Source organism: Mobula birostris, chromosome 2 (assembly GCF_030028105.1).
Source record: "Mobula birostris isolate sMobBir1 chromosome 2, sMobBir1.hap1, whole genome shotgun sequence".
Lineage (NCBI taxonomy): Eukaryota > Metazoa > Chordata > Chondrichthyes > Myliobatiformes > Myliobatidae > Mobula > Mobula birostris.
This window is the reverse complement of record NC_092371.1, coordinates 187,199,119-187,218,714: the sequence shown is the minus strand read 5'-3', so window position 1 is coordinate 187,218,714 and position 19,596 is coordinate 187,199,119. Positions and strand designations below refer to the sequence as shown.

The 19,596-nt window shown below is 42.1% G+C and overlaps 1 protein-coding gene across 3 annotated transcripts in view; it reads right to left on the bottom strand.

The window, feature by feature from the left end:
* Positions 1-19,596, bottom strand: part of LOC140193959 (lysophospholipid acyltransferase 2-like) — a 185,304-nt gene that overhangs the window by 51,462 nt on the left and 114,246 nt on the right. For all 3 annotated transcript variants that reach the window (XM_072251188.1, XM_072251190.1, XM_072251189.1), the window contains 2 exons: positions 18,513-18,608; positions 13,084-13,139 (listed from right to left, as the gene is read on the bottom strand). In XM_072251188.1, the coding sequence (XP_072107289.1) occupies positions 13,084-13,139; positions 18,513-18,608 (152 nt within the window). The remainder of the gene's footprint in view (positions 1-13,083; positions 13,140-18,512; positions 18,609-19,596) is intronic.

The following is a 19,596-nucleotide window of genomic DNA, read 5'->3' as shown; positions in this document are numbered from 1 at the left end:
AAATGACCTACTAAGTGTGAAGTGGAAACCTGTATTATCATTTTGGAGGACCTGTCTTGGGCCAAGCATGCAAGTGCGATTATGAAGAAAGCATAGCAGTGCCTCTATTCCTTAAGAGTTTGTGAATATTCGACATGACATCAAAAACTTTGACAAACATCTATAGATGTTTAGTGGAGAGTGTATCGATTTGTTGCATCACAGCCTGGTCTGCAAACACCAATGCCCTTGAATGGAAAATCCTTCAAAAGTAGTGGATATTGCCCAGCCCATCACGGTTAAAGCCCTCCCACCATTGAGCACATCTACATGGAGTGTTGTTGTTGGAAAGCGGCATCCATCATCAGGGATCCCCATCAGGTTATACTCTCTTCTTGCTGCTGCCATCAGGGAGAAGGCCCAGGAGCCTCAGGACTCACACCACCAGATTCAGTAACTGTTATTACCCCTGAACCATCAGGCTGTTGAACCAAGGAAAGTAACTTCACTCAACTTTACTTGCCCAATCAACGAACTGTTCCCACAACCTATGAACTCATCCTCAAGGACTCTTCATCTCATGTTCTCAATTTATTGCTTATTTATTTATTATTGCTATTATTATTTCTTTCTTTTTGTATTTGCAGTTTATAAACATTAAAAAAATTCTGCAGATGCTAGAAATCCAAAGCAACACACACAAAATGTTGGAGGAACTCAGCAGGTCAGGCAGCATCTGTGGAAAAGAATGAACAGTCGACGTTTCCAACTGAGGTTCGTCTTTAGGACTTTGCAGAGTTTATTTTCTTTTGCACACTGTCTGCCCTGTTGGTGTCGTCTTTCATTGACTCTACTATGGTTATGGGATTTATTGAGTATGCCCACAAGAAAATGAATCTCAGGGTTGTTTATTGTGACATATATGTACTTTGAACTTTGAAGATAAGCTATGAAAGAGGGAACATCCCAAGGATACAACCCAAAACGAAGACAGAGTTAAATGACAAAACAAGAGAAAATCTGCAGATGCTGGAAATCCAAGCCACACACACACACAAAATGCTGGAGGAACTCAGCAGGCCAGGCAGCATCTATGGAAAAGAGTAAACAGTTGATGTTTCAGGCAGAGACCCTTCAGCAGGACTGGAGAAAAAAGATGAGGAGTAGATTTAAAAAATGGAGGTAGATGAGAGAGAAATACATGGTGATAGGTGAAGACAGAAGGTCACAGAAGAAAGAAAAGGAGGAAGGAGCACCAGAGGAAAGTGATGGGCTGGCAAGGAGATAAGGTGAGAGAGGGAAACAAGGATGAGGAATGGTGAAGGGGGGGATGGGGGCAGGAGTTAAATAACTTCATCATATTTCCATACAAGTTAAATGTTTCAGAAGACAAATAGATATTTTTGAAACTAAAAGAACTGAAAGGTGGTATTAACTGTTTTATGAAAAAAGTTATTTCAATAATTATACGAATATCTTGGTTATAAAGTATTCTTAAGAAATTAACTTTTACAATGCATATTGTCTCAGTATGAGTACAGCAGTTAATCATTTTAATTTTCAGAACTTTTCTTCTTGTTCTCTCAGTATATAAAACTTCTGCACCTTGTTCCTCGCTTCAACAATTCCCAGTAAAATTTTGTATTTTGGTATTGTAAGAAAATCAAAGGAAGTAAATGGTATTTGCTCAAGAGCACAAGGAAAAAGGTGATTGAGCTTTAGGGTGAAAATTTCAATGCAGCTGAAAAGAACCTCTACAGTGAATGCACACTGCCCAAGTCAAACGGTATACAGAAATATCAAAGGCTTGAAGAAGTGGAGGAGGTTAGAGGGGCTGGGAGGGCAAGATCATAACACTGGTTGAAACAAGAAAAGAATGTTTAAACTGACAAGCTATGTACCACAAAGTTATCCAGAAACAGAAAAGTAGTGTCTTATTTATATAGAGTGATTGGAAAGTAATGAAATACAATCACAACTGTGTTTTTTTGTACCGCAGTCTCTGAAAACAAAGATGCAGCAAACAGTTAAAAAGAGGGATGGTATGCTATCCTTTATTGAAGGAGAATATTAGCACAGTTGCAAGCATTGCTACAATAATAAAGGCTTCATTTCACTTTATGAGGTAGTATGTCCGTTCCTTTTATTTACAGGCTTTTTTTAATTTTAAGAGAGTTGTAGTGTAAAAGAAGGGAAGTTTTGCTTCAACTGTACAAGACACAAGTACTATATACAGCTTTGCTCCCCCTCAGTTAAGATGCATCATCACTGGAGACAGTTCACCTAATGAAGGTTCATTAGCTAGGTAAGACTTATGAAGCATGGTTGAACAGATTGGGTGTGTATTACTTCAGTTGAAAAGAATGAGAGATGAGCACTTCTAACATCTTTTTTCCAAGGTTTCCAGCACCTTCAGCTTTTTGATTTTCAAAACAGACATCACTCTTCAACCCCAATCAAAAATTATATCTTTGCAAACTCAATAGCTTTAATATTTTTCCCACAACCTGCAGATTTTTAAAATTCTTGGCTCACCAGGTTGTATAACTGGTTTTGACTCAGAAGGTATGGACCCTTCTCCCAAAACTTAAGCTGATGTGAGCTGGATTTTGCTGTCTGAATTGACTGCCCTCAGGGATGAACGCAGACGGCCAAACAATCTGACTTCATCCCCACAATCTGGCCAGGCGTAGCAAGAGCTCAGCAGCAAGTAGACAACAGGCATCCTACTACAAATCATGTTCTAGTTCACCCTCAGGACAAACTGACAGGTTTATACAGGAGGCAAGGGCTGTCAAAACGTATGAAAGACAAAGATAGTAAAATTTTATTAAATAACTATATTTAAAGAAATAAAGACAAGAAGATGAAGAAATAATAAAAAGAATTTGCTCTGCTGTTGCATTCAATAGTTATCCCACAGTAGGGCAAATTCTTTTCTTTGCAGCCCTCCAGTAGCATCAATGCAAAGAGAAACAGTTAATGTTTCAGACCGGGACCCTGCAACAGGATGAGGAAAAAAAACAAAAGAGGAGAGCATGTGAGAGGGATAGGGCAAAACAAAATTACTTAGACTACGTCCACACTACACCGGATAATCTTGAAAACGCCAATTTCGAGTAAAAACGATAGGCGTCCACACTAAGCGTTTTTCAAAATATCTCTGTCCACATTAGACGGATATTTGGGCGAATCTCCTCCTACTGGGCATGCGCAGGACACACAGAAAACAAGCGAAGAGGAAGCGATATACTTTGTGCGCATTTGTCCAGTTACAGAGCAGAAAAACTTAAAAGGAATTGTTCTTGGCTCTCGCGCAGGAGGACTTAAAACTAAAAAGAACAAATACTGGAGCGTATGGAGGCAACCGACAGGGAGTTCACAGACAGTATGACCCGGCTGACGACAAACATTGAAAAATTGACTAGCTCTGTTGCATTAATAAAGCACCTTGTTAAATGTATAAAACATGTCTGCGTCAGCGTTATTGTGTATTTCCATACAATGTTACATTAGGCTGTTACACATCTATTGTCAGAGAAGTACTTGCATAAATAGGTAAAGCACCTTCATACAAGCAAGGACAGAAAACAGGGCAAAGTGTGTATACTTATTTATTCAGTAAGCTATGGGTCAAAGTATTTGGTGAGCACATTTCTAACTGTTCTGGCTTCAGTCTCGTTGCTGTCTGTTCTGAAATTGTTAGGTTCTGCGAAGCGCAGAATCAAATATCGCTGTGATGATTGTACACTCTAGTATCAATTCTTTGGCGACAATGAAGTAGTAATAATAATAATAATAATAAGAAGAAGAAGAAAACAATGAAATGCTGTGCTGTCGCCATCTGTTCCGGCATGTCATGACAGCAGTTTTAAAAAGCTCTGGTTACCTCGTACACACTGCAACGGATATTAGGCGTTTTCAGATTTATTCACTCTGGAGACCATTTCTGAATTCTCCCTTTTCAGGGGCTGAAAACGCAATTTCAGTGTGGATGGAAGGTCAAAACGAAGAGAAAAAGCTTCGTTTTCAAAATTATCCGGTGTAGTGAGGACGTAGCCTTAGTGTGGCAGTCAAATAACAGATTTTGCTTCTTTGTCTGTATAATGTGTTGTTAACAGTTGGGTTAAGTGTCATCAATTGAATGCATCAATAGAGAAGCTTGTGCATGCCACACTCAAAGCCAAATGGGAGATTAGAGATCTAATATATTTTTAGCCCATTGTTTAGAATAGGAGATTATTCTATTGGCAAGGATTGTTTTAATCTACAGTCTGCATTTATCAGCTGTTTATCATTCAGAAACCAAATAAAACCATCGCTCAATGGCAGTAACGTGGTAGTTAACTTTTAAAACCAGTATGAAGAGAGGTAAACTTTACATGAATAACTAAACAAGATTAGTTTTCTTGTTCACCTGATGAAAACAGTACCCCAATCCATTCTGGAATAAAACAGATAGTCAGAATTTGGGGCTAATCTATGCATATTCCTGACATAATTGTTCTTTTCATCAAAATTTTAATGATCTAGAACATCACTATATTACTGTATCTGATTACCAGCAGTCCAAAATACTAAAAATAAACAACCACTTGTCATTTCCAAATATCACATCATGCCAAACGTCTACATGAAACACTGTTTACGAACTTTCAATAATAGTATTCTTTCCATGATAAGACTTTATGTTGTAGAGGGTATCCCTAAGCTTATAGTGTCCATGTAGATATTTGGTGTACTCTCACCTCCAGCTCTTGATACACAGCACTTGGATAGTTTCAAGTGCTCATCAGGTGCCATCATATTTTTAAGTAATGAGGGCCAAACCCTCACACTCTTTTCTCAAACACCCTGTAATCCATTCATTGATTAAATTGACCCCGTGTTTCCTAAACCTGTTATTTTTACCTTTTATTCTAACAAGCACATACAGTACAAGCTTTGTATTCAAAAATTCACTTTTAAAGGCTTCCCACTTACCAAATACACCTTTGCCAGAAAACAGCCCATCCCAATCCACGCTTGCCAGATCCTTTCTGATACCATCAAAATTGGCCTTTCTCCAATTTAGAATCTCAATCCACAGACAAGATCTATCTTTTTCCATATTTACTTTTCATCTATTGATCATAATGCCATTAGTTTCAAAGTATTTCCCTACAAAAACTTCTGTCACCTGCCCTGTTTCATTCCCTAATAGCAGATCAAGTATCGCACATTCTCTTGGGACTTCTACGTACTGATTAAGGAAGCTTTCCTGAACACACTTGACAAACTCCATTTCATCTAGTTCTTTACGGTATGGGAGTCCTTGTCAATATGTGAAAAGTTAAAAATCACAAACTATAACAACCTTATGTTTCTTGTGATCTCCTTCAAATTTGTTCCCCTAAATCCCACGGACTGTTGGGTGGTCCGTCATTTAACCCTATTAACGTGTCATACCTTCTTTACTCCTTACTGAATGAATCCTCCAGTTTGTTCTGACTGGGCAATTCCATGACATTTTCCCTGACTCGTAACACCCCCCCCCCTTTAATCCCTCCCACGCTGTCATATCTAAAACAACGGAACCGTAGAATATTGAGTTGCTAGTCCTGCCCCTCCTACAATATCCTAATTCCAGGTATTGATCCATGCCCTGAGCTTATCTGCCTTGATACTTGCATTGAAATATACACAGCCCAGGACATTAGTTGCACTAAACTCAAACTTTTGATTCCTGACTTTGTCTGAAGTCTTAACAACATCTGCTTCCACAACCTCTCCACTAACTGTTCTGGCACTCTGGTTCCCATCCCCCCGCAACTCTAGCTTAAAACCTCCCGAGGAGAACTAGCAAATCTTCCCGCTAGGATATTAGTGCCCCTCTAGTTCAGATGCAAGTTGTCTATTTTGTACAAGTCCCACTTTCCCAATCATCCAAAAATCTGAAGCCCTCCCTCCTACACAAACTCTTTAGCATATCACATGTCAAACTGTGTAATCTTACTATTTCTGGCCTCACTAGCACTTGGTATGGGCAGCAATCCTGGCATCATAAACCTGGAAGTCCTGCCTTTTAACTTAACACTCAAATCCCTGAACTCACTTTGCAGAACCTCATCACTCTTCCAACCCATTTCACTGGTACCTACATGGATCACGACTATGTTCACCTTGCCACTTAAGGAAGCTGAGGGTTCGATCTGAAATGTCCTGGACTCTGGCACCTGGAGGGCAACATACCATCTGGGAATCTTGTTCTCATCCACAGAACCTCCTTTATGTTCTGCTACTGAAGAATCTCCTATCACCAGAGCTCGCCTCTTCTTACTACCCGCCCCCCCCAACCCACTTCCCTTCTGAGTCACAGAGCCAGACTCAATGCCAGAGTGCTGACTGCTGTGACTTTCCTCTGATAGGTCATCCCCCCAAAAGTATCCAACGTGATATACCTGTTGTTGAGGGTTGGCCACAGGGGTACTCTGCCCTGGCTGTTAACCCCTTTCCACTTCCTGACTGTTACCCAGTTTCCTGAGCCCTGCACCTTGGTGCAACAACCTCTCTATATGCCCTGTCTATCACTCCCTCAGCTTCTTGAATGATCCAGGGTTCATCCAGTTCCAGCTCCAACTCGTTTACACAGAGTGTTAGGAGCTGAAGCCGGATGAACTTCTTATAGGTATAGGCATCAGGGACACTGGAGGTCTCCCTGCTTCTCACATCCTGCAAGAGGAGTATTCAACTATCAACTATCCTGCCTGGCATTCCCACTGTTCTAATTGGGAGTGGGGGGGGGGGGGAAGAAACAACCTACAGCTTTTATGCCTTCTAGCTAAAGCATTAAAAAGCTAAAGCCTCAAATGTCAAAGAGAAATTCTCAAAGGATAGTATATGGCCACAAAAATTAGCTTAATGAGATGTTTCAGCTTAATAATTAGTATTTTAGGCAATAATTCTCACTGGCCTTGATAGAGTATTGTGGATTCAATTTAACATATTCATTATGGGGGCAATTTGAAAAGCATCGGCAGTTGCTTAAAATGTAAGAGTCCATGATCAGGCAGTAAATAGCAATGAAATAAAAATTTGCAAGTAGAATTAAATGGAAAAAGTAAAATTTTCCAAAAGTTAACATACTGTGAGCTGTGTAAATAGACTTGTAGATACTTATCACATTATCCAAGAGAAACTAGATTACAACTGGATGATCAGTTTTAACCTAGTAATAATAGTAACCAAAATTAGAAATAGAAACAGCTTATAAATTAGAAGGGCATGGATTCAGAGATAGTGGAAAAAACATGTGAAAGGCAAATTATATATGAAGAATTTGACACTCTTGAAAAAGTTAGTAACGCTTCTGTATTTCACATCAGAAGATCAAATGTAATCTTGATAAAATTGCAAAAGGCACACCTATACTTCACTCCTATTTTAAAGTAATGAAATAATGCATTTAAAATATTTTGCATTATAAAATGGCAATTGCTATATTTGGTTTTAATGGAACTTGACTTGCAAACTTGTGACACTAATTACAATCTCTTGAAAGTGGTGGCACTGCAGCTTGTCCCCTGACAGAAAGGTATAATTACAAAGTGGCAAGTTTACACAGGCAATTTTCTTTATAAGCGAGAAGTTTACAAGTTGAAAAACTTGACTGGAAAATTGAACAGATTTGATCATTTTAATATTTTTAACAAATTCTTTATGATGTTGCATTTGGAGAATCAAGGTCAAATATGGTGCACAAAAGTAACTAAATAATAGGAAATAATTATGAATTCAAGACCACACACAAAAAGACACAGGCCATCTTGTGCAGCAGGAACAAGAGATCATTCAATATATCATGGTTATTTATTTTGCTTCAGTGTTGTTTTCCCACTCTCTCTCTATATCTCCCAATTCCAATAACATGTAAAACTAAGCAATTCTTTGTATTGAATACATCCAGTGACTGACTCTTCTTGTGTAATGAAATGCAAACACTTACTATTCTATAACTTAGGCAAAGCCAGGATTTTGCATTCATTCACATTTGAATATCACTAGTTACTTTTTTTTAACTATTTATCTCCCATGATGCTTTGAGTAATTCATTCATTATGTGCCATGTTGTATGACGTGGGCAGTCATGGTCTTTGACCCTGATTGTTCTTGGCAAAGTTTTCTACAGAAGTGGTTTGCCATTGCCGCCTTCTGGGCAGTTTCTTTACAAGACAGGTGACCTCAGCCATTATTAATACTCTTCAGAGATTGTCTGCCTGCTGTCAGAGGTTGCACAGTGCTTGCTGCTCATATGACCATTCACCACCTGATCCCGTGACTTCACATGACCCTGATTTTGGGGGGAAGGGGGTTAAGCAGGTGCAACAGCTTGCCCAAAGGTAATCTACAGGCTAGTGGAAGGATGGAGTGCCTTACATTCCGTTTACTAGAGATGTAGCTCCACCCTGCCACCCAATAATTGGCTAGGTCAAACATAGAAACATAGAAAACATACAGCACAATACAGGCCCTTCAGCCCACAAAGCTGTGCTGAACATGTCCCTACCTTAGAATTACCTCGGCTTTACCCATAGCCCTCTATTTTTCTAAGCTCCATGTAGCCAACCAGGAGTCTTTCAAAAGACCCTATTGTTTCCGCCTCCACCACTGCCACCGCCGGCAACCCATTCCACACACTCACCACTCTCTGCGTAAAAAAACTTACCCCTGACATCTCCTCTGTACCTACTTTCAAGCACCTGAAAACTATGCCCTCTCGTGCTAGCCATTTCAGCCCTGGGGAAAAGCCTCTGACTATCCACACAATCAATACCTCTCATTATCTTGTACACTATCAAGTCACCTCTCATCCTCCGTCGCTCCAAGGAGAAAAGGCCGAGTTCACTCAACCTATTCTCATAAGGCATGCTCCCCAATCCAGGCAACATCCTTGCAAATCTCCTCTGCACCATTTCTATGGTTTCCACGTCCTTCCTGTAGTGAGGCGACCAGAACTGAGCACAGTACTCCAAGTGGGGTCTGACCAGGGTCCTATATAGCTGTAACATCACCTCTCAGCTCTTGAACTCAATCCCACGATTGATGAAGGACAATGCACCGTATGCCTTCTTAACCACAGAGTCAACCTGCATAGCAGCTTTGAGTGTCCTATGGACTCAGACCCCAAGATCCTTCTGATCCTCCACACTACCAAGAGTTTTACCAGTAATACTATATTCTGCCATCATATTTGACCGACCAAAATGAACCACCTCACACTTATCTGGGTTGATCTCCATTTGCCACTTCTCAGCCCAGTTTTGCATCCTATCAATGTCCTGTTGTAACCTCTGACAGCCCTCCACACTATCCACAACACCCCCAATCTTTGTGTCATCAGCAAATTTACTAACCCATCCCTCCATTTCTTCATCCAAGTCATTTATAAAAATCACAGAGTAGGGGTCCCAGAACAGATCCCTGAGGCACTCCACCGGTCACCGACCTCCGTGCAGAATATGACCCCTCTACAACCACTCTTTGCCGACTGCGGGCAAGCCTGTTCTGGATCCACAAAGCAATGTCCCCATGCCTCCTTACTTTCTCAATAAGCCTTGCATGGGGTACCTTATCAAATGCCTTGCTAAAATCCATATACACTACATCTACAGCTCTACCTTCATCAATGTGCTTAGTCACATCCTTAAGAAATTCAATCAGGCTCGTAATGTACGACCTGCCTTTGACAAAGCCATGCTGACTATTCCCAGTCATATTATGCCTTTCCACATGCTCATAAATCCTGCCTCTCAGGATTTTCTCCATCAACTTACCAACCACTGAAGTAAGACTCACTGGTCTATAATTTCCTGGGCTATCCCTACTCCCTTTCTTGAATAAGGGAGCAACATCCACAAACCTCCAATCCTCCAGAACCTCTCCCATCCTCATTGATGATGCAAAGATTATCGCCAGAGGCTCAGCAATCTCCACCCTCGCTTCCCACAGTAGCCTGGGGTACATCCCATCCAGTCCCGGTGACCTATCCAACTTGATGCTTTCCAAAAGCTCCAGCACATCCTCTATCTTAATATCCACATTCTCAAACTTTTCAGTGCACTGCAAGCCATCCCTACAATCGCTAAGATCCTTTTCCGTAGTGAATACTGAAGTATTCATTAACTACCTCCGCTATTTCCTCCAGTTCCATACACACTTTTTCATTGTCACACTTGATTCATGTACCTAGAAGCCCAGTCCATGTGTTGACAAATTCTGAAAAAAAAATCCAGAACCACTCATTTTCTTCAGAAACAAAAATGTTGTAAAATACAACCTACAGAAGAGGAATGAGCTATCCTGATGTGGCCTCACCTATATGTTGCGCGGGTCCACTAATGTGTTTGACCCTGAATTGCCAGTTCAGTTCACAGATAACTGGGGATAAATAAATACAGGCATTGCCAGTGATATCAACATCAAGGAAAAATGTTAAAAAAAATAAATCACAGGAGCATTCTTTATAAAGACGACTATAATTTCTTTGGGTCAAGTTAAAACTCCTGGTTTAAAACTGCTGACTTGGATTAGCATGTTAGTCTTGTGACTAATGGGTAACCCTTGCCTCAGAGTCCATAAGTTATAGGTTCAAATCATTCTCCAGAGACTGTGTATCTAAGCTGAAACGCAGATCAGGGTCAAGGGATGCTGCACTGAGAGACAGGTAGACGATGTGGTTGACAGAATCCCTTCACGCCACAGCAAACTTCTCCTTCACCAATCTCTTTCCTAACAGTATCAAACTATTTAAGTTTTTTAAAAAATAAGATACAGTGCAGAAAAGGCTCTTCTGGTACTTTGAGCCACACCGCCCAACAATCCCCCAGTTTAATCCTAAACTAATCACGGGACAATCTACAATGACCAATTAACCTACCAACCGTTACATCTTTGGACTGTGGGAGGAACCCAGAGCACCCAGAGGAAATCCACGCAGTCACAGGGAGAACGTAGAAACTCCGTACAGCCAGCGGCAGGAATTTAAAATCATTTCCTTAGCTACTTGCAAGTTCCATCCATTCAGAAACTCAGTCCATATTAACAAATTCTGAAAAGCATCTTCTCCAACATCTGCATTAATATTTCGACTTGTTGGCCTGAACCTTTGTCCCATTGTTGGTGTTTAACGAGGTTATGCTCTGGATTTATCTTTTCTGCACATTTATGATTACTTCTTGTAATAAAGTTTGTTCTTATCTGCCTCTTTTCAACAGAAAAATGCTGAAGAAGCTGTCATTTCTTATTAGACTTTCCTGTAATCTTAGAATTCAGTCTCATGACTCTTCATTGTTTTCATCAGTTAAATGAAAGCCATGTATACTGATGGTTTCAGCTGGATAATACTCAAGGTATACAATCATTAGACCATTGTACACGTTATGCACAACTTCCAGACTTGCACTTGTTGGCTCTGGTTACGTTGTTCAATGACAATATTGTTTCAATTCCAAAAGAAACTTTTCCCTGTCTTCTCCCTTCAATATCATTCAAGAAGTACTTCTAATGGCATTACAAGAGAAAATAATAACATCATAATCCATTTTGTCTGCTCCTCTTGCCCCTCCACCTGAAAGGAGTGATTTGCAGATCAAACTGAATCCTTAAGGCCCTAAGATATAGGAGCAGAATTAAGCCATTTGGCCTTTGGTATCTACTCTGATCGAATTTTCCAATCAGCCCTAATCTCTTTCCGTCTTCCCGTATCCCTTCATGGCTTGACCAATCAAGATTCTATCAACCGCTATCTTAAATACACAAAGATTTGGCCTCCACAGCTGCCTGTCGCAAAGAATTCTGCAGATTCACCACTCTCTGGCTAAAGAAATCCCTCATCACGATTCTAAAAGGACACCCCTCTATTCTGAGGCTGTGTCATCCGGTATTACACTCTCCTACCAGAGGAAATATCCTCTCCACATCCACTCTGTTAAGGCATTTCACCAATCAATGGGTTTCAATGAGATCACTCCTCATTCTTCTGAATTCCAGTGAATACAGGCCCAGACCCATCAAAAGCTCTTCATATGACAAGCCATTTAATCCTGCAATAATTTTCATGAACCTCCTTTGAACCTTCTTCAGTTTCAGCACATTCTTTCTCACAATACTCCAAGTGAGGCCTCACCAGTGCTTTATAAAGTCTCAATATTACATCCTTGCTTTTATATTCTAGTCCTCTTGAAATGAATGGTAACATCACACTTGCCTTCTTCACCACAAACTCAACCTGCAAATTAACCTTTAGGGAATCTTGCACAAGGCCTCTCAAGACCCTTTGCACCTCAGTTTTTTGTATTTTCTTTCCATTTAGAAAATAGTCAACCCTTTCATTTTTTCTATCAAAGTGCATGACCATACATTTCTCAACACTGGATTCCATCTGTCATTTCTTTGCCCATTCTCCAAATCTGTCTAAGTCCTTCTGTAGCCTCTCTACTTCCTCAAAACTACCTGCCAATCCACCAATCTTCACATCATCTGCAAACGTTGCAACAAAGTCACCAATTTGATCACTCAAATCATTGTAACGTAAAAGGAACTGATCCCAACACAGACCCCTGTGGAACACCACTAGTCACCGGCAGCCAACCAGAAATGGTGCCCTTTATTCCCACTCTTTGTATTCCTGCCAATCAGCCGCTGTTTTATCCATGCTAGACTCTTTCCTGAAATATCATGAGCTCATCGCTTGTTAAGCAGCCTCATGTGTGGCACCTTGTTAAAAGCCTTCTGAAAATCCAAGCTTCTGAAACTCCAAGAACACAACAACCACTAATTCTCCTTTGTTTATCCTGTTTGTTATTTGTTCAGAGAATTCCAACAAATTTGTCAGGCAAGATTTTTCCTTGAGAAAACCATGTTGAGTACGGCCTATTTTATCATGTGCCCCCAAGTACCCTGAGACCTCATCCTTAATAATCAACTCCAACACCTTCCCATCCACTGTGTTTATGAAAGCATTAAAGCAAAAAGTGAAAGTACATTTTTAAAGAGGTAAACCCTATTCATTGGACTTGTATCTCATTTTGATTGTATATATTATACAAATAGTTGATCTTTGCTTACCATCATGAATTTCAAAAGCCAAGCTGGTTATCTTCTGTGTTATTATCATCATTGGACTACAGAACAGAAATAGAAGAGAAAAACAAAACCACTTGAGCTATTTTTAAAAAAAGTTCAGAATTTAATCTGTAGCTGGATTAAATTGGTACCTATTAAGGTGCAGGCTAATGAAGAGGGTTAAACAATGGCCTTTCATCCAGAAAAGGCTGTAAAATTTATTGTTTGGTCTTCTCCATTTGCTGTCTATTGTGGTATTGTCAAAAGCTATATATATAGCATTTACTCCACGCAATTCATTGGGAATCCATGATAGGGAGGCTATATTTATGATCAGTGAAAATAAAGTAAGACATACACAACATGCAATTTCAATTTTTAGAACAGATGCACAAGAAAGTTACATGCGTAACTGGTAACTGATCATATTCACTGACACATGGTAGATTCCAAAGATGCTGGAAATCTTAGGCAACACACACAAAATGCCAGAGAAACTCACCAGGTCAGGCAGCACCCACAGAGGGAAATGAACAACCAATATTTTGGACCAAACCTGTCAGGCCCACGCAGACAGCCAAGCACCTCCCAATCTCCTGTCTCCACTCAGCTAACAGGAGCCACTTGCCATTTATTTCCAAAATATCACCTGCAGTCTATTTAAACACAGCTCTCATCCACAATCCTTGTTCACTCATATGAACTAACCAGTTGCTCTTGCCTTCTGTTACCTAGTTGAGTGTTCTCTTGCATTGTGGTCCATGTGGCTTGTTTTTTTGCAGTTATTAGTAAAATACTGTTTACTGCTAAATTGTCTCCAGTGCTCTGCTTTTGGGTCAAGCCTCCTCTACATTTCCTGACAGGATGAGTGAACCAATTGACAGATGATCACCTAAAGGAACTCATCTGTCAACAGGAGCATGTGATCCTGAAGCAGCAGGAAACCACTGCCCATCTGCTTGCCACTGCGCCGGAGTGCAGCTGGAATGCGGAAGTGCTGCTGGCCCATTACCATCACAGCCTCTTGGAGTGCTTGAAGAATGAGTTATCTACCTGGGAGATGCCCACTGACCTCAAGAGCCTCATCACTCTGGCCCTCTGAAATGACAAGCATCTTATGGAATGGCCCTCCAGATCACCAGCCAGAACCATTTCAGGGTGCAGGATCCTCATCATCGATGCCTCCAGAGCCCATGCAGGTAGAGAGGGCTCCTTAAGCACACCACTGCCCCCAAGAGCACAAGTGTCAGTGGAGAAACAACATGTGTGCTTACTGTGGAGACAACAATCACCCACATATCAAATGCCCACTGCGTACTGAAAAACGGCACCAAAGGGGCATTCTATCTGGTAAACTCCCTTACCCTCTCATTCCAGCGCCATTGCCCAATTTCACACTCTTTGTCCTCCTCCATACCCCAATGGGTCTATGCACACAGGAAGTTCTGGCGGATTCTGGCGCAGCAGGCAACTTTCTGGACTGGACTCCACGTGCAAAGCTTGAACTCCTTACTGAACCTATTTCTCACCCCTTCTGCATCACGTGATTGAGTGACGTCCCTTGGGGTCAGCAACGGTCAGTGCATGCAATTGAGTACTGAGGAGCACTATAAATGGACTGACCACCAGCATCTCATATCCATTCAACAGACTCATCACTTAACCCACGCCAAGTCCATCCAATTCCTCCTTATGAACTTACTCAACACCCCCCTCAAACTGGGATACCCCTGGCTCACCACTCACGACCCTCACTTTGCCTGGACATCTGATTCATTACCGAGTTGGGGAGCCACTTGTCGGCCACCTGCCTGCAATCTCAGCTGCCTCCAGCCTTTAAGTCCATGGAAATTGAGGAAACTCTTGACCTCACCAAACTTCCACAGGAATACCACGATTTAGCCATCGCATTCAAAAAAGGGAAGCCAGCGCCCTGCCACCTCACAGCCCATAGGCATCCGTTAGTCTCGTGAGACCATGGATTTGCACCTTGGAAGGTTTCCAGGGCACAGGCCTGGGCAAGGTTGTATGGAAGACCAGCAGTTGCCCATGCTGCAAGTCTCCCCTCTCCATGCCACCGATGTTGTCCAAGGGAAGGGCACTAGGGCCCATACAGCTGGGCACCGGTGTCGTCGCAGAGCAATGTGTGGTTAAGTGCCTTGCTCAAGGACACAACACGCTGCCTCAGCTGAGGCTCAAACTAGCAACCTTCAGATCACTAGACCGAGACCTTAACCACTTGGCCACGCCACGTGCCAGCACAACTCACAGCCCATACGACAATATGATCAACCTCCCTCCCAAGGTCATCTGTTCTCCCTCTCTCCCTGAGACACAAGCCAGGAATGACTACATTGCCAAAGCACTGCAGCACCTCTTCATTTGATCGTCCCAGTCCCCAGCCAGTACAGGATTCTTCTTCATCAAAAAGATAAATGGGGGTCTTTGTCCCAACATCGACTACTGTGGGCGCAAAAAAATCACCAAGAACTGCTACCCTCTCCACTTGATGGAAATCACATTCAAAGCACTCCGCAGAGCCCACGTCTTCACCAAATTGGATCTACAGATCTTCACCAAACTGATCTGCATCTGCCAGGGGACTGAGTGGAAGACCCTGTTCATAACACCCACAGGGCATTATGAATACCTGGTGATGCCTTTCAGACTTTCCAACAATCCAGTCATTTTCTAAGTCTTTGTCAATGAAATTCCCTAAGGTGTGTTATGCAGGTATGCGTTCATCTACCTCAATAATATTCTCATCTTCTCCAAGACCCCCAAAACCATTTTGGTTCAGTCCTTCAGCATCTCCTCAAAAACCCGCTCTACTGCAAGTTGGAGAAATGCCAGATGCACACGCCACAGTTGTTGTTTAGCCCTGACTGTGCTCCCTCAAACAGCTACAGTACTTCTTGGGCTTCTCCAACTTCTTTGGCTACTTCACCAGGAACTGCAGTTAGTGGCACTCCTCTCTTCTCTCTCCAAATCACCTATTTCACTGATAACCTGGTCTGCTGCTGTGACCACATTTTCAAGGAGTTCAAGAGACACTTCACCACCTCGCCTATTCTCTGGTCCTTTTGTGGTAGAGGTGGACACATCTGACATGAGCGTTGGGGCCACCATTTCCCAGCAGGGACTGGAAGTGAAGACACACCCTTAAGCCACCCGCTTCTGCAAGTTCAACTCTACACATCACTGTTATGGAAGAGGAAATGGAGATCTACACGCCATCAATGGGCCTTGGAGGAATGAAGATGTTGCTTGCTGGGAAACACTGAGCCTTTGTAATCTGGGCTGACCACCAGCATCTCATATCCATTATTCATTCACCAGACTCGCCTACTTAACCCACGTTTGGCTCACTGGGCCGCCTTCTATCAGCAATTCAACTTTACTGCGTCCTAGTGACTTGGGCTCCAAAAACACTAAGGTGGATGCCCTGTCACAACAGTTCAATCCAGCTGAAACAGAGATACATCCTCGCCCTGATCAGACCGTGACAACTGGATCTGCCAGGCATTACAGTACAAGCCTACCCCAGCCGACACACCTGACAACTACGTGCATGTGCTCTGAAGCATTCCAGTGGGCCCATTCCTCCCCTCTCTCCGGCTATCCAAACACACAATGGAGTCTGCATTTTCTACAACGCTGGTTCTGCTGGCCCACCATGATCGCAGGTATACATTCAGTCCATCACTGCCTGTCCTCTGTGCCCAGTCCAACTCCTCCATCCAGTGCCTCCTGGCTCCTGCAGCCCCTGTCGGCCTCTTGATGCCTGTGGTCCCACATTGCCAAGGATTTCACTGTGGGTTTTCTACCTTCTGATGGGCCACAGTGATCATGACAGTGGTAGACCGGTTCTCCAAGGCGGCCCATTTCTTGCCCTCCCTAAACTGCTGTCAGCCACTGAGATGACAGACCTCGTTCTCCAACATGTAGTACATCTCCACTGCTTCCCCCAGACCAATAGACACTCAAGAGCCAAACAGCAAGTGGAGAAATTTCTGCAATGCTTTGCCACTTCTACACCTTCCGAACGGAGGTAGCATCCACTCTCGGCCAAACTGTCCCACAATCTGCACAGCTGCATCACCTTTTGTTAAGTGCTTCATAGCTACTAACCTCCATGGTTTCCCACAGTGGAAGTCCCGTCTGTCAAGCCCACCGCATCAATCCAATCAATTACCATCTTCAGCTGCCACAGACCCCCCGGATCACACCTACTTTCCGTGTGTCTGGTCTCAAGCCCGTTGTCCACGGACCACTCAATCCACCTGACCTGCACCTCCGGAACCTAGGATGGTGGAAGGTGATTGAGCGTATGCAGTTTGCCAGTTGATGGATTCGTGTTGTTGTGGATACGGTGTCCAGTACCTGGTGGAAAGGTACAGCCCAGAGGACAGGTCTTGGGGTGCCATCCACTTTTATCTTGGATTCGTCGCTCAGAGGAATTCCAGTGGATCCATCCGGATCATCCTGAGGTATTGGATGCTGGTGGGGTGGAGGCAGGGGGGAAGGATCCTGTAAGGCCTGCACAGGCAGGCTCCACCCAATTAATAGAAGTCAGAAAGCATCACCTCCAGACCACTTAAACCCAGCTCTCTTCCACAATCCTTGTTCACTCATACAAACCAGACAGCTTCAACCAGTTGCTCCTAGCCTTCAGTTACCTTACTGTGTTAAGTATCTGTGCTTTCTTGCTTTGTGACCTGTTATTTTACAGTTTATTAGGAAAATATCGTTTACTGCCAAATTGTCTCTGCTGCTCTACTTTAGGGTCAAACCTCCTCTATACATCCTGCTAAAAACCCAAAAAACCATGGAATAAAGTCACCTCACCTGTTCACACCAATCACCTCCTCCTGCCTCACCACCTTATTCTGACTTCATTCCTTCCTTTGCAGTTGTAATCAAGGGCCTTAGCCTGAAACATCACGTTTATTTCCTTTGTTAGATAGTACCTGACCTGCTGAGTTCCTCCAGCATTGTGTGCGCTGTTGAATTGTTCATATTGATGCCTTCCTTGTTGAGTGGTCAATTGTATATATACTCAATGAACAAGTACATTAGCATGAAGTGATTGTATGCAAAAACAACATGGCTAAAACAGTACAGTGCACCCACACCAGGCCAAGCAAGCAATTTCTATCGTGCGGCGCTTATATTTGGAAACACTGCAGGAACCTCATTTATCTAAATTCAGTATCTTCTGGAAATTGTTAACACTAGTAAATTTTACAGAACCGGCACTGAAAATATTGGCTCAAATGTTGGCTGTTGCATACAGAATTTAAAAAGCAAACTCCCATTTTGAAAACTGAATATAATAATCTTCCTAAACATAAAACAGAATTCCAGTAATGTCTACTTTTTCCTCAGAATTCATTTAACTTGGTTTCAAATAGTGTGAGCAATACACTTACCCGGTGAAGTCAGCTGAATATCGTCCGTAATCAAAGAGGTATACTCTGCTAACTTGGCAGAGGGTGAGGTATCCAAAAGCAAAGACAAAACAGAACCTTTTTTAAAAAAAAGGAAAGTTTTTAAACACTTAGTTGCATACATTCAAAATTAGCTTCCAGTAACTGCTTTCTTGTATATTTCATCTTACAATGTTTCTAGAGAGAAGGTAGCTTAATAATTTTTCAAATTATGGACATTTATTGCCCATTCTACCTGTCCTTAACAAGATGCTGCTGAAATACCACCTTGAAACTATGCATTCCTTCTGATGAGGTACTTTCTTGAAGCTACTAAACAGGCAGTTCCAGGATTTGGTTACAATTAGAATGCAGGAGCAGTGATATAAACCCAATTCATGATGATGCAGGAACTTGGGAAGGAAAAATGCAAGTAGTGATTTTCCCACATGCCCCTCTTTTCTTGATCTTAGTAGATCACATGTTTGGGAAACACTCTGAGAAACCTAGGTGAATAAATGCAGTGCCTGATATGAAATACACATCCTACAGCATCATGTACCAGTGGTGAAAAGAGTGAATAGTTTACATTGGATGGGATGAATACTGAATCAAAGTTAATATTGGATATTTTAGAGTACCAGTAATATTAACTAAAATCCTTGCGTTATACTCATGTTTTTTCGCACCAACTATTGTCTTCAGGGAACCTCGCTAAGTTTACAGATATTGACATCACTGCCCTCTACTGCTACAATACCGCTGCCTGTCCTACTAGTTTTTCATCATTACCCTGGTTCCTACTGGAGTGTTTCACTCCTGACCCAAAGTACTTAAAGTTGATACCCTGCCACGTTTTTCCTGCGTCCGAACTAATTCCCCAACTTTAATATTTATTCAATTCCACAGAAAAATCCAAGTGTAACCTCTGAATCTCCTCCACTCAAGCAGCTTCGTGATCACTATTCACTAACCTAGGAATGCCAACCTTGTATTTTATACATAATGGGCAGCTTGTGAAAAGGGCTCATTCTACTTCACATGAAAAGGTCCTATTGGTTTTCAGAAACATCTGCTGGGAGAACCA